The 14,950-nt window shown below is 45.9% G+C and overlaps 1 protein-coding gene across 3 annotated transcripts in view; it reads right to left on the reverse strand.

The window, feature by feature from the left end:
- Nucleotides 1–711: 711 nt before the first annotated feature.
- Nucleotides 712–14,950, reverse strand: part of IQCA1 (IQ motif containing with AAA domain 1) — a 102,813-nt gene continuing 88,574 nt past the window's right edge. For 2 of the 3 annotated variants that reach the window (XM_053982493.1, XM_053982492.1), the window contains exons 16-19: nucleotides 13,387–13,473; nucleotides 10,429–10,606; nucleotides 6,862–7,100; nucleotides 713–2,810 (exon numbers count right to left, since the gene is read on the reverse strand). In XM_053982493.1, coding sequence (XP_053838468.1) covers nucleotides 2,703–2,810; nucleotides 6,862–7,100; nucleotides 10,429–10,606; nucleotides 13,387–13,473 — 612 coding nt within the window. In that variant the 3' untranslated portion in view covers nucleotides 713–2,702. Of the gene's footprint in view, nucleotides 2,811–6,861; nucleotides 7,101–10,428; nucleotides 10,607–13,386; nucleotides 13,474–14,950 lie in introns of all 3 variants that reach the window. The other variant, XM_053982494.1, reaches the window with a different exon arrangement.

The raw sequence follows: 14,950 nt of genomic DNA on the forward strand, positions 1-14,950 counted from the left end.
CAGCCACCGACACTGAAATGACTCTTGTGTGTTGGCTCTGCTTGATGCAGCTGCTTCATTCATTTTTCAAATAGCTGCCCTCTCTGTAATAATAATTATAAACAGCATTAAAATTGCTCCTCGTTCTTCCCTCCCTGTCCCCTCGAGAAGGGGAGAGGAGAGCAAGGGCTTGGCAGCCCCCCAGGGCAGAGCTGTTCTGCTTTATGGGGCACTTTGGGTTGAAGGGACCTTAAATCTCATCCAGTTCCACATTGTGCCATGGGCAGGGACACCTTCCAGTGTCCCACGTTCTTCCCAGCCCTGTCCAACCTGGCCTGGGACACTTCACCATCACTTTGTCACCTCCTGCACCCGTGGAGCTGTTTGTTAAACCAGCTGTGGCTTCCAGATCCTCACAGAAAGAAATAAATGCCAGCAGCCACCAGCACAAGCTGTACCTAAATGAGAAATTCCCTTTTTTATTTCTTGATTTATATTTTGTTGTTGTTTGGTTGGTTTTTTGTGGTTTTTTTTTGTGGTTTTTTTTTCTGTCATTGTTGTTTTATTTGGGTTTTTTTTTTGGGGGGGGGAGGGTTTTTTGTTTTTTTTTTTTTGGGGTTTTTTTTTTGTGCCTTTTTTTTTTTTTGCGTTTTTTTTTTCTTCTTGTTGTTGTTTTGTTTTTTTTTTTTTTTTCCCCATGAACCGGTGCCTCTTGGGTGAAACCTGCAGGTCTGTGGAAGTTCAGCATCCTCCCTGCACTGGGGTGGGCACTGTGCCCTGGAGATGGATGTTGCCAGTCAGCTGCTTTTCCTTTGCTGTTGAGATTGCAGTGAGGCTGCTGAAATATGAGTTAATGGGCTTGCTTACATCCTGCTGGAATGTGGTCCTTTCATCACACCACGCCGTGCTGTCAGACCTGGTGTGGAGAGGAGGGCTCTGCTGTCGGCAAGATTGAGGGCAGAATTACCCAAATTAGTTTCCTTGTGCATGAGAGCAGAGATGAGGGGTTTTTAAACACCAGCCCTGTCAGCTCTTTGGAGAGGCTGGCTTTTCTCCCCAAGGATGAAGTTAGAAGTGCCTTATTTGCTAAAACTGGGGTGTGCTGCTGAGTTTGGGCACCCACAGCCTGCTCCAAAGAACAAGGGGTGCAAAGCTGACATTTGCAGCTGCATGTTGCAATGGATTGAACCCAGGGGCTGGTAGCCCCTAGTGTGGGTCTTGTGGAGATTCCAGCAGCTGGATTATTGCTGGGGGAAGGGCTGGTGTCCATCAGGAATGTCCTGAGAGGTTGCACAGGGGAGATGGAAAAAGAATTTCCTCTGTTATTGCTTGGCGCTCCTTGGTGGGGCTGGAGGTGCAGGCTTGAGGTTGGAAGGGTGAGATCATGGGGAGCCCTGGACCAGACTGTAAAATACAGCCAGAAAGGACCACAGAAATCCCAAATTGGGGGGGCTCTAGCCCATGTGCTGGGATAGCCTACAGGGAGAAAATCCCCTTTATTAGCCAGACCCATCCAGTTCCCTCCACCGTGCACAGTGACACAACTGCTTGAATCATTTTCTGTGCAGTTTGTTACACCCAGGAATCCTCCCAGGCTTTTTTTCTCAGGCATTCCTGTTCCCAGGAATGCCTTTTTCCATTTGGTTGCCTCTTAGGAGCAGGAGGGGCTCAATACCATCCCCTTCCCAGCAGCTTTTTCCAGCAGTGCTGCCCAGCTTGCTCCTCCCAGGCTGTTGATGCAGGCACAGAGAGGTTCCTCAGCTCCCCGGGGATGGTGGGCTCTGTATTTCCAGGTACCTGTTGTCAAGTCCACACAGGAATTCCGTGATCAGAGGGAAGAACAGGTGTTCGTGGCTCTCACTTAGAGAAGGTCTTGGTGAATGTGATCCAGTGCCTGACACGAGGGTGGTGCTGCCTCCATCAGTGTCCTGTAGGGTGTCCCAGAGCTCTAGCGTGTCCTTATAAATCCTTTGCCCTCAAAATTGCAGATTTGTAAGTAAACGAGGTGCATTAAGCAACAAACACGTTGCTGTTTGTGCAAACAAGCAAATTAGGCATGATTTTCTATGGCAAAATAGATTAAAACCAGATTTTGCTGCATATCCACCCAAATTACCACCTGGCTGCCCTGCTTCCTCCTGATACTCACGTATATGAATTTGTCTGTGCTGAGGCCTCAAAAGGTGCAAGTGCTGTTCCTCCTGCAGCTGTGTAAATATTCAGCTTGTGGTGGATTGCACCAAGTGCCTCCTAATCCATCCCAATTAAAAAGCAGTCTTTAGAGCTGTAGTAGTTTTATTGAGGACTGTAACGCTTTAGACCCACAGATACATAAAGCAGTTAGTTTTATAAAGCATATAGGATATTAAAGTAATGAAAGACTTTAAAGTGACATCAATTTTTAAGTAGAGTTACTTGCTGAAATAAATGAGTATGGCCTAAAAGTTGATGGCATGTTACAGGCCTGAGTAATGAACCCTTCTGCCCCCTAAAATCTCTTAGAATAAATAATGCTTGAGCAAGTCAGTGGTCATTAACTCTTTATCCTCTGAGAGCTACATGTTACATCTCATCTGATTTTTTTTAAAATTTTTTTTTTACTTTAGAAAATTCATTTGGAGAGGAATTCTCTTCCCTGGAATACCTTTAACATTAATCTGCCATGCCTTCACAGAGAAATAGAGTTGTGACTGGTATGGCCAGGTGAAAAATCCTTGAGGAAGTTACTTTTTCCCTTTTCCTTTTCCCTTCTTTCCTTTTTCTTTTTCTTCTTCCTTTGCTGCCTGTGCTGTGCTCCATGCTTTCCCCAGCGGGGTCTTGGCATACCAGGCCTGGAGAACCAAAAAGCATTTAATAAAATTAAAGAAAAAATAAAAAAACAGGGCAAGTCAGACTACTTAAGCATTTTACTACTATAACAGAGCATTCCTTAAAAAACCCAAACCTCTTAAAATCCAGGCTGGCTGGTGGAGAAGCCAAAATGAAAGCCTCAGATCTCTTGAGAACATTATCATCCCAAGAAGTGCAGCAATTGATTGAGCTGAGTCTCATTAACAGCAATACTTAGCTGGGCCATTTGTGTTGCTATAGTTATGGAAATGTTAAATTCCATGATCAACCCTATTTCCAGAGAATATAGCTCTTGTCAGAGCTCCCTCTGCTCCAGACTTGGCAACAGACAAATCATCCCCTTCTCGTGCCTCTGCAAATCGATGCAGACAGCTTTGATTTCCATGAGGGAGCTTAGGAAGCAAAACAAACCCCCAACATTAAGAACCTGTTTATTGCTTTCAGATGCCTGTTCACAGGCCTGTGACTTGTAAATGATTCTGGTGGAGCTGCTCTGCAGACTTGCCCAGCTCCTGGGCTGTGGTGTCAGCGAGGCAGCTCTGGGCTGTGTGAGAGTAATGGGAAGTGAAGGAGAAGGGGAGGCTTTAAAGTCAGCACTGGGTGGGAATTACTCCTTCCCTGTGTGTACAGGAACCTCACTCAGCAAAGTCCTGCCTGAACCAGAGCTGCAGATTCTGCCAGGCATTGATAAAATGCCTTCCTTCCTGACCACGGGCTGCTGTTTAATGCCACCTCTCTGCCCATGTCATCTCCAAGCTCCCTCTCAGCGTGGCATCCTGCAAAATCTGCCTTTTCCATCTGCTCCACCCCAAATCCTGTCCCCAGCTTGAGCTGATAAGGCATCCCTGAAGAATTTGCCTTGTCCAGTTGCCCAGTGTGTGTTACAGGAAGAGAAGCTGGGAGAGGAGGTATTGGAAGGGTACAGGGAAGGAAAACTTGACATGTTCCTCTCCTGACCCCAGATGGTCCTTCTGGTGTCACCTTTTCAAGATGGGGTCAAACGTCCAGCTGGCTGCTGGACACTGCAATTCTGCTTTAACTATCTAAATTAGCTGAGCACCTCACCTTCAAAAACCCTGATAAAAACATCCTCCAGCCTCCTGTGTGCCCACATCTAGGCAGGGCATGGATGGTGGGCAGGAGCCCCGTGGCTCTCAGTGAAATTGAATTTTGCTGCCTTAGTCCCAGGCCAAACTGTTCCTGGTTTTGGGAGACCCACAGAGATGTGGTTCTGTTGCTGTGGGATGTGTTGGTGTTTCTGGCCCTTCCCATGAGTGGGATGAGGTGGTGATTGTGAGTTTGGGCTCCAGCAGGAATTGCTTTTCCCTGGCAGTAGCTGAGGGAAGCCAGGAGAACCCAGTGATGTCTCTGGCCCTGGATGAGACTCCACGAGGCCACGGAGATTTTATTTCCCCCTCAGTTTCGTGTCCTGGGTGTAACACCCTCCAGACCTTAAATGGGAGGTGGAGAGAGAGTAGGAAAACCTTGCCAAGAGCTTTCTGGGAGCTCGGTGGGGTGGAAAGAGCTCTTTGGTGGGGTGATCATCTCCCTGCCAGCTCTGGGTCACTGGCAAAGGACTCGAGGCATTTGGCAGGAGAAGCCAAGAGCCCTGGGATGTCTCTTTTTGTTCTCTTCCCAATTCTTTGTGCAAATATTGCAGTGCACAACAGTAACTTTCTGTCTGTGTAACTGGTGTAACTGTTCCATGAGATGAAGTCAACTCCTCAGACACAGCTAAAATAGAAGTCCATTTATCACCAGTATCTGAACTGGGGATAGAAGTTCCTGGCAGCAGTGACTGATCAGTGCTAAAATATTTGGGTTTTGGAGGGATGATGTCCACAGGCTTTGGAATGGGTTCTCTTGGGTATTTCTGTGGCTGCCACATTCCTGGAAGTGCTCAAGGCCAGGTTGGATGGGGTTTGGAGCAGCCTGGTCTAGTGGAAGGTGTCCCTGCCCATGGAATGGGGTAGAACAAGATGAGATTTAAGGTCCCTTCCAACCCAAACCATTCCATGATTTTGGTCCAGTCAGAACTGGCGTGGTGATCTGGCTTTGCCTCTCCAGAAATCCTTTCTGTGTAAGGATTTGTATCAACGACCCTGGTGCACTAATTTATAATTTCAAAAATTGTGGATGTGTAATTTGGGCAGAAATTTGAGTAAATGGAAGGGAGAAATCACATTGTCACCAATTTTGCATTATTTATATTCATTTTGGAACACTTACAGAATATAAATGTCAGACTGGGAGATTTATGCTTTCAGGGAAGAAAAATCAAATTTTCATCACAGGGCTAATGTTCACTTGGAACTCAGTGTTTTAGCTGTCCCTCTTCCACAAGGGACAAGGCAAAGCAAGGGGAAAGGTCCAGAAATGGTAGTGATTGGAAGCTTGGGAAGAGGGGCTTCTGTGTGAGGAGAGATGGGGATTACTGGAGTTAATTAATGCACAGGGCTATTTTGACAATCCTCCTCCCCTGTGCCATGTCACAGGTGCTGCAGCAAGGCTCCATGACATTTAAGGGAAACAAAATTCCAACAGATAAAAGGAAATACTTTCTTAAGGGCTGTAATTAATGCAAGAAGATGATTGCCATGGGATGCTGAGGACAGGATCATTTGAGCTGTGTTCCAAATGAAGGGCTGCCTGGGCACTTTGTGCTGTACAAAACAGGCACATTTTATAGTGACTGGGATAATATTTTCAAGTGAAACTCACACTAAATACTTGCTCTCATGTTTCAGGGTACAAATGGATTACTACTTGGAGCTGGGAATGATGGAGTATTTTTTTTTCCCCTTTGCTGTAACACTGAACCATTAGCCTTTCCCTGAGGAGAGATACTGGTTTAGTGAGGAAGCGTGAGGAAAAAAAAAGAGTAATTTGCCAAATATCACAAATGCTGCCTGTGCTGAGCGAGCCAAATGGCTCTAAATGGAAATTGGGAAGTGCTCAGCAGGGCTGGGAGAAATATGCACTATCATTAGGTCAGCAGTGGGAGAAGCCTTGGAGAAAGCTGTGAGAATCAGCATCCTGTTTGTGGTGGGAGGTGCTGGGCTGTTCGAGGAGCAGGACAACAAGGAAACCTTCCAGCCAGGAAAAGTGGGGGTTATGAGCAGTAGGAATTATTGGGGCTGTGGGATGGAGAAAGCTCTGTTGGGGTCTCCTGGAGCAGTACAGAGGTCTTACCTCTTCGGGAGCCCCTGGTGTGGGCTGCCTGCAGCTCCCTGGGGCACAGCAGGGCTCTGCCCAGTGCCCAAGGACTTGGTAGCATTTATCAGGCTTGAAGGTGATCCAGGGCTATTTGAGGCACGTGTGGAATCACAGAACCACAGACTGGTTTGGGCTGGGAGGGACCTTAAAGCTCATCCCATCCCACCCCCTGCATGGGCAGGGACACCTTCCACTAGCCCAGGGTGCTCCAAGTCCCATCCAACCTGGCCTTGGACATGTCCAGGAGCAGCAGCAGCTTTTCTGGGCATCCTGTGCCAGTGAATAAAATATACTTCAAATGCTCTCAGTTTTACCCTCAGGATTTTATAGCCCTGAGGGATGGAGCTTGAGGCAGAAACTAATTTATTTTAAAGCCTGGAAGGAAAACTTTTAAAGAAATTATTGTTTGAAATTATTTAAGAGAAGGGCTTAGATCTTGGATATTGAATGGCCAGGTGTTTTGCCTTCTCAAGGTGATCTAGCCAGGCTTGCTGAGCACCTCAGCTTTGGAAGGAAAAGGACAAATGCACGGAATTAATGGCCCCTGTGTGTTTTATCCATGCACGTGGAGGCCACTCTGCTCAACTTGAGCAGCAGCAGCTTCACCAAAGCACTCTGCCAGCAGTGCTGCCAAAATAAGGACTGGTTTGGCACATCCCAGACTGGGGGAGATGGGTTTTGGTGCTGTTGAGCCCTACATCATCATTCAAATAGTGAGGTGCCAACCCACCAGCACAGTGAGCAGGTCCCTACATGAAATGCGGCTGGGCATGGCAGAGGATGATAAAAGACAGGCAACAGAGCTCTGGAAGTCACCTGGAACGTTTCTTCCTCCTCTTTGTACACTGGCTCGTGTCTGGCCAGAGAAGTGACAAACTCAGCAGTCCTCAGTGGCTTCCTGGCCATCTGCAGCAGCCTCAGCTCAGTCAGCACAGCGTGCACCACGTCCACAACGTGTCCCTGGGTGAAGCCATCCGACACCTGGGCCAGGCAGTTGAGGTTCACCAGCCTGGTGAGGGCCCCACCACGCTGCAGGATGTAGTGCTTCCACAGTGCTGAGCATCAGGACATGGAAAAGAGGCAATGGAAAGACAGCAATTCAAGGAAAGCAGGAGAAAGGTATTTTATTATTATCTATTTTGATACTGGAACAAGAAAATAAGGACTATCGATCAGGAAAGCCAAAATTCAAATTTTTTTTTTTTTTTGGTGTGTTCTCTTTCCTTTTCAGATTTGCAGCACAGGGGCCTTTAGGCATGTGTGCTTTTAAGCCCTTACTGATAACTTTTGGCCACCAGTCAGTATTTCTCAGCAAGTCATTAAGGGCACTTAGAGTGGGGTGGGTATGTGTGGAAAGAACTACTCGTGTGTGCACACAGAACCTGTGCAGCGTTCCCATTTGGATGTGCAGAGTTAAGTACCTTTACCAACAGCCTGGTTTTATTTCTCTGACCTTCATCACACCTTATTGCTGCTGAGCTGAGGGCTGCTGGGGGACTCTGTGTCCCAGAGGCTTCCAGCTATCAGGCACGTGTTGCAAGGTGCAAATTTTCTGTGATTGGGGTTTTGCTGGTTACTTGAAAGGTGAACTTGGTTGTGTCTTTTAGCTGTGAACTTCTGTGACCTGATTGGTTTTGAAACATAAACTTTAAGAGATTTAGAGATTTTAGAGGAGCTAAGATTTTAGTTAGAGATAAGCCTTACTAGAGTTAATTAAAATAAAGGGATTCTGTAAGTAGGCCTTGATGAAGTTAAGAGTTAGTAGTTAACTAATAATTGATTGCTTGTCAACACAATGTTTAGTTAGCTGGGTTTATAATGAAGAATATAGAAACTGACAAATAGCTTTTAGGAACATAAGACAATTGTGGGCCTCCTCTGTTCTGAAACCAATTGAAGACAGGGAATGGGAGTTCTACCAAGGTTCATTTGTCATATTAGCATTGAAAAGGTAGAAAGGTCAGAATGAGGAAGACTTCATTTACTTCCTCATTTTGGGACCCCTCCCCATGAAAGGGACCACCCACCCATTTCAAGGAACAAACTACGCATGCTAATAGCTTTTGGAATGATTAGCATACGAAGCGAGGAATGGGATGTACTAAATGATGAATATGTATTTGCATTTTGGGTATTCAATTCTGGTGTGGATAAAAGGACTCTGTAATCATTGGAAACGTGCAGTGTGTATTTGGGAGCTGTCCCGCACGCTGCCCGGCGCCGCAATGAACATACACTTTCTAACTTTAAACTGTTAGAGAGTTTTTGTCCGTCACAGTTGGATATTGGTGCTAGATCAATATCCATATTTCTTTAATAAATCAGTTTCTTTGGGGTTGTGAAGTGGCTGAGATTTTGCTTCCAAATAACAGGAATAATACCAAGTATTTATGTTAAGTAAGGCTCCGTTTCAGAGAAATTTAGGAGAACTTTGATGTTGCCTCCTCAGGCTTTGCTTTAAAGCATTATATAGAAATATTTGGAAAAGATTAGGAGGATTATGGATAAGAGGTTAAAAAGTTTCTTGAATGAGACATTTTGAGTCTGCTGTGCTTGAATGCTCAGATGCAGCATGAAGATGTTGGGTGGAGGTTGGTGCTGCTGGAAAAGCTGCCTCGCTCTGCCTTGGACGTCGATACCACGGACTGGAGCCCATAACTATTGACAGCTCTGCACTGCATTTCTCACTCCAGCAATTTGTGGTCTCCCACTTGAATCCTGCTTGTGCTCAATAAATATTGGCTGAATCACTAATTCATAAAGGAGGAATTGATGCACACAGTCAGATATTGTGTGCCGCAGCTCCCGGTGCAGGTGTGGAACACAAGGCACTGCCTTGCTGGGTGATTAATGGCAAGAAATCAGTATGGGATTGTGAGTCTTCAATATATACAATGATTTCCATTGTATATTTACTGTTCCCACTGAGCACAGATTGGAATACTCTGGTCTGTAACCAGAGGGAGGGCTGCAGCAGACAGGTAGCTGTGCACTGTGGCTTGCAAGTATTTGTTATCTCGTTATTTTTCTGTCAAAACAAGTTTCTGTCTTTCTCAAATGGGGTGTCACTGAAAACTGACAGGACTGGGAGGTGAAGATCCTATTTCCATACAACTTCAGGGAACGCTGAAGCTGAAGAACAAGCCAGGCACTGTCTGAAATGGGGCAACATCAAAGAATTAAAGCTACATGTTTATTCTGCTTTAAAATGCCATGAGTTAACTTTTTTGGGCATTCTGAAGTGTGCAGTTGAAATCCCTTGAGCTGGCCATTTTTTTAGGACTCCAAGTTAGTGGTGAGAGTCCCAGAAAGTGACAGCTCAACCCCCAGAAGTGAGCACAGCTAAATTCAGCTGCTGTCACCTCCTTTCTCTAGGTTTTGCTCATGTCTCCTTATCTCTCAGCAATTCCTCAGAGCTGTAACCCAACATGAAACACATGTTCCCTTGCTTGGTGCCCATTTCCCATCCACAGCAGGAAAATTATGGCATGTGGGAGAGGTTTACAATGTGCTAGGCAGCCAAACTCTGTCCTGGGCTCACCCAAACGTGCTTCACCTGGGTACCTGGGCTGCCTCTGAGGGATGCAGGGTGAAACTGGACTGCACAATGTGTTTGTAAGAGTTTTGTAACAAGGTGATACTGGACAGAGGAAAGAGTACCTGTGTGGCAAGGTCCCTGAGCCAAATCTGTTTTCTTTTTTTGCTGTTTATTGCAGACTTCAGGATGCTTAAAACCTCAAAACATTGGAGGTTTGTTTTATTAGAAAAAAAAAAAAAACAACAACCCTGTTTTCCTTACAAGCTTTGAGTCTCAGTACGTGGAATATTCAATGATTTTGTCAGAATTTGGGAGGGCCTGTCTATCACTGTAAACATTTGATAGACCAGACATGCAAAATCATGGATGCCTGTACAATTTCTCTTGTGATCTGCAAGCACACAAAGTGGAATGTATGAGAGAGAAAATTTAGTCCTCCTGACATGGTTTGGTGTTGGAGAGGCTGAGAAGTTGTGTTGTTTAGAGTATGGAGACTGGAAACTCAGAACTGCAAACAGGAACAAGAAATTCAGAATCTCTGTGTTTAAAAAAAAAAAAAAAGCTTAAAATAGAAAATGTGTGCTGAAATGGGGGGAAAACCAGCTCAGGCTGAGCTTGGTTCACACTAAACTCAAGGAGAAATGTGAGTTGCTGGTGAAAAGTATTTTAAACTCTTCTCCCAGCTTCCACTTTTATTATTTGGCCTTTGGAGTAGCCTGTATTGATTCAACCTACATTTTCAAGACTTGAGACACACCAGCTGAAGGGCAGTTCTGAGGATAACCAGGCAACAAGCAGGAATTTTAAACAGTAGGATTAACCACGAGGATGACTGAAACACTTGCCAAATCTTGTCAGGTAGTCAGGCTTCGGGATGAGAATGATCTTCTGGTAAACTTTGCAGAAAGGTCCCAGATTGGCATCGAAGGGCCTGCTGGAGGTGCCCACGAGCAGAACCCTGTCCTTGGGTTTCAGAGCCCTCAGGAACAGGGGCAGCACCTTTGCCAGGCGCTTGAAGTTCACCTGCAGCACATGGAAACAGGAGGAGGAGAGAGTTGTTAACAACGCTGACAGCTCAGAGTTAATGAGCTGGAGCTGTACCTGCTGCCTGCAACAGGATTTTGGGTTTTTTTTTAGTGCTCTGCTTGCATTTGGTATGAGCTGATGAGATATCAGCACAACTAGGAAGATTCTGCCCCCTCAAATTCAAATCCTTGGCAAATCAAATTCAGGTAAACACTTGATTTCTGCTTTGTGGGTTTGTGCCAGTGCCTTTCACTACTGAATTTGCTGGTCTAGTTATTCAAAGGCAGGAAGGGAACAGCTAATTTGAAGAAGGAAATCCTTACTTCCAGCTCAAGGAGAAATACTGCAGGGACCTGCACACCTGATGAACCTCGACAGGTAGAAAATTGTAACCTAGTTTGGAACTCTCCCAGCTCTTGGAGGTTATGGTTTTCTGACTTCTAAGTGTGAAAAATACACTCCCTATTTTTTGCTGTGCTTCCTAACTTGCTGAGGCTCTGAGAACAAAGGTTCTGGGAGCTCAGGGTTCATTTCTTTGCAATAATTTACTACTTGACTTTGTAACACGTATTTAACTACTACTTACAGAACAGATGAGTATTGAGCAGAACCTTTTATTGGAGGGTTAGATTTGATAATGTTCTAGTGAATATTGGCTGGAGAAGCCTAATCAGATTGTTGTGGTGTCATTACTGTTAATCAATAAGCTTTCCCACAAGTTTTGGGGTAGAGTAGCACTTTTTTTTTTTTCCCCCTACATAAGCTTAACACAATACATCTGGTGGATCATTCCTTTTCTTCTCATGGTCATGCTATGCATTTTTCCAAGTGTGCCAATTGCTTAATCAAGATAATGAGTTGAGCATGTCTTAGCCCCAGGGCTGAGGGCCCCCTCTGGGGCACAGCCAGGGTGACATGGCCAGCTCATGCTTTTGCTCCTGGATGAACTGTCCCTCGGTCCTGGTGGCACAAATGTCACCCTGGGATGAGCACAGTGCCTGGTACTTGCTTTGGCTTCTGAAGGCTGAGCTTAGCTCATCTTTTAGGATAGGGCTGGAAGTAGCTTGGTCTAGTGGAAGATGTCCCTGCCCCTGGCAGGAGGTGGAACAAGATGACCTTTAAGGCCCCTTTCAACCCAAACCATTCCATGATTCTCCAAAATTCCAGCACTCCCGAGGGACCTCTGCCTGTCCCTCCAGGTTCATGCTCTCTCCTCTAAGTGTTGGATGTGCTGTGAACAGTTTGGGATGTGTGGGATTCCAAGCCTGAAGCCAGCAGACTCCCACCAAGGGAAAGTCTTGGGATGGATACAAGGGGCAGAGGGGATACCCTGGACTCTGAAGTGGGCAGGACAAGAAAATTTTGCACACCTATGGCAAAGCAAGCAAGGATCATGAGTAATCCAGGCCATTTTGGGGCCCTAATCTTAATTTTAATCCCCCATCTACATTTTCTCTCAGGGTTTGAAGCCAAGAGAAAGGGTTCCCTCTTGCTGTGGGGATCACTAAGGGTCCCTCTGATGCCTTGAGAGGCTGACCTAGAACAGAAGCCAGACAGAGTTAAAGAATAAAGCAGGGATTTATTAAAAGGATCTCCTCAATGGATCCACCTTGGGCAGCACAAGAGCCCAGCCAGGGCTACACCCAAGATGGATGCAAAATGGTCACAAAATGGACAACTGGTCACGGGGTCTCTCACTTTTATAAGTTCTGCTCCATTTGCATATTGGAGTTAATTGCTCAATTCCAGCTTTAGCCCATGAAGTCCCATCCTGCTTGTTTTTCTCTCTTCATTCTGCCATTGTTTGTGCTCTCAGGCCTGAGATTTGGATCATTTGTCCTTGGTCCCCAGCCAGAGAAGGAATTGTTTTGTCTCCCTGCTCTGTGAAGAGAGCTCACCATCCCCCAATATGAAGCTCAGAAGTGCACACTAAAGCAACTAAAGCATCTGAAAAACAGAAAAGCTAAAACCTGAGGCATCACCTCTAAGGATCACTGCACACCCATCACCTCAGCCAGCCCTGGCAGAAGGAACAGCCCCAGCCAAGGTTGGGTTGCCTTGTGTTGCCTTTCCAAAATACAGGCTTGTGACCACCTCACAGACACTCTAAGAAAAAAGGTTTAATTTTTCACATAAAGCTTTAAAAGGAAAATCTTTTGCAGGCAACAAGAACTGGGGTGAATTGCTCCCTGCTGTGGTGTTGTTGCTGTGAATATGGGGCAGTATTTTAATTTTCTTTCCAGTGGGGAAGCCACACAGGAGAGGAAGGAATGGAAGCAGTGGCATTAGGACTCCTGGGAGCCCAAAGAAAATAACCTGTAATTGTAACTATTTAACAAAGGCTCCTTGTTTTTGCAGTGGAAATTTATCCTTGTTACTTTATTGTTCACTTTGGCTCCATCCAATTTCTCAAATTAATAGAGCTGAACAATTTAAGCTTATCTCAACTTTTAGCTTCTTGCCTCATATTTTGAAATTCTCCATTATTCCCTTTTACTTTCTAGTGCACTGATGAGCAGTGACTGGACTATTTTTACATAAAGCAAGGATAGGTGGAAGAGAGAAATGTGACCTCTTGGGGGCTCTTAAGAAGTCACAAGACACTCTTAAAAGCTAAAAAAAAAAAAAAAAAAAAGTTAGTGAGAAGCTATTATCAAGCAAGCTTTGGCAGGTCTGGTCATAGTGGTATGTGCTAAGCTAAGGAATACACTTGTTCCTTTGTGTGGGCTGTAGTGCAACAGGAGAAATTATCTGCACTGAAATAAAGAAGAATTCACCTCTTCTTCTCCCTTGGGTGCCCCTTTGGAAAATACTCTCTCTGTGTCTCCAATCCACACGACTGAAGGCTGCAATTCCTTGCCCACCTAGGAGAAAATGGGGGAGAAAAGGCAAGGAGTTGATTAAAACAGCTGCAATTTCATACCTGGGAGCCTGTCACTGTGCTTTTGAATCCAGATTTCAGCAGCTCAATTAGCCTGGCTTATTTTTTATCCCTGGGAATGTTCAGCAATCATGGATAGCACTGCTCAGCAGCCTTGGCAAATCCAGCTCTTTCTAGTTAGGCACTGAGCATTAAGAGCCCACCTCAAACTGGACCATTATGTCTGCTATGCTTATCTTTAATTTCTCAGCACGAATTCAGTTGTGTTCCTGCAAAAGGAAGCCTGGATTTGGTGTTCAATGGAAAATCATGGTCCAAGAGCAGCTTTAGGCGAGGCTGGGATCCCACCCTGGTTTTCTGGATGGGGAGACAGGCAAGGCATGGCTGTTGCATGAGAGGGAAGGCACTAATCATTAAGCAAAACAGTTTGTCAATCTTCTGGTTGAAACTCCAGCATTTAATTGGCAGCGAGCCTGAGAATTAAATTTGGGGGGTGGGGGGGGGGGGCATTGCCCAAAAGTGGGTTTTCCTGCTCCAAAGTCACAGGCACGATACCCCAGGTTCACAGCAGGATGGCAGCAATGCTACAGGCTTTTTCCACATCCTGCACTCTTCCCCATTGCTATAGAAACGCCAGAGGTTGAGCCATTCCAGAGGTTTAGACATTCTGCTGCCAAATTTTAATCACTTTCCAGTGGCTCTCAGAGTTTGCTCAGCAACAAAAAGTGACGGCTCGAGGAGTCAGCGGTAACGAGAGAGAGAGAGAGAGAGGCACAGCATCCTTCCATCCTGCCTTTTTCTTTTTTTTTTTTTTTCCCTTTAATTCCCCCTAGTTGAAACTGCTGCTTCCAGGAAGGCAGCTTACAAAACCCACGGGCTGTGTACATCACAGGCTCCTGTCTGATTGACAGCCAGGCAGGAAGAATTCAGTTTGTGAGCGTGGTTGCTCGCAGCACTGCAGCTGATTTTTGTGGCTGTGTTTCAAAGAGTGAGTGTGTGTGTGCAGGAGGGGTGGGCTGGGGATGGGGAAGAGCACAGGAAACAAGGGCTGGTCACTTGGTTTGCTGTGCTGCAGATGGGGTGACATGGAAGCAATGCCACCTTCAGCGTGTGACACTTTTATGGCTGGCAACTGGTCAGTCCTAGAATATGTCAGGTGATACCTCCAGGTCCAGAACAGTTGGATTGTAGAATCCTGGAATGGTTTGGGTTGGAAGGGACCTTAAAGATCATCCCATCCCACCCTCTGCCATGGGCAGGGACACCTTCCACTAGCCCAGGTTGCTCCAAGCCCTGTCCAAGCCTGGCCTTGGACACTTCCAGGGATGCAGGGGCAGCCCCAGCTTCTCTGGGCACCCTGTGCCAAGGCCTCTGCACCCTCACAAGGAACAATTCCTTCCCAATATCCCATCTAAACCCACTCTCTGTCAGTTTAAACCCATTCCCCCTTGTCCTGTCCC

The sequence above is a fragment of the Vidua macroura genome, chromosome 7, assembly GCF_024509145.1.
Source record: "Vidua macroura isolate BioBank_ID:100142 chromosome 7, ASM2450914v1, whole genome shotgun sequence".
Taxonomy (NCBI): domain Eukaryota; kingdom Metazoa; phylum Chordata; class Aves; order Passeriformes; family Viduidae; genus Vidua; species Vidua macroura.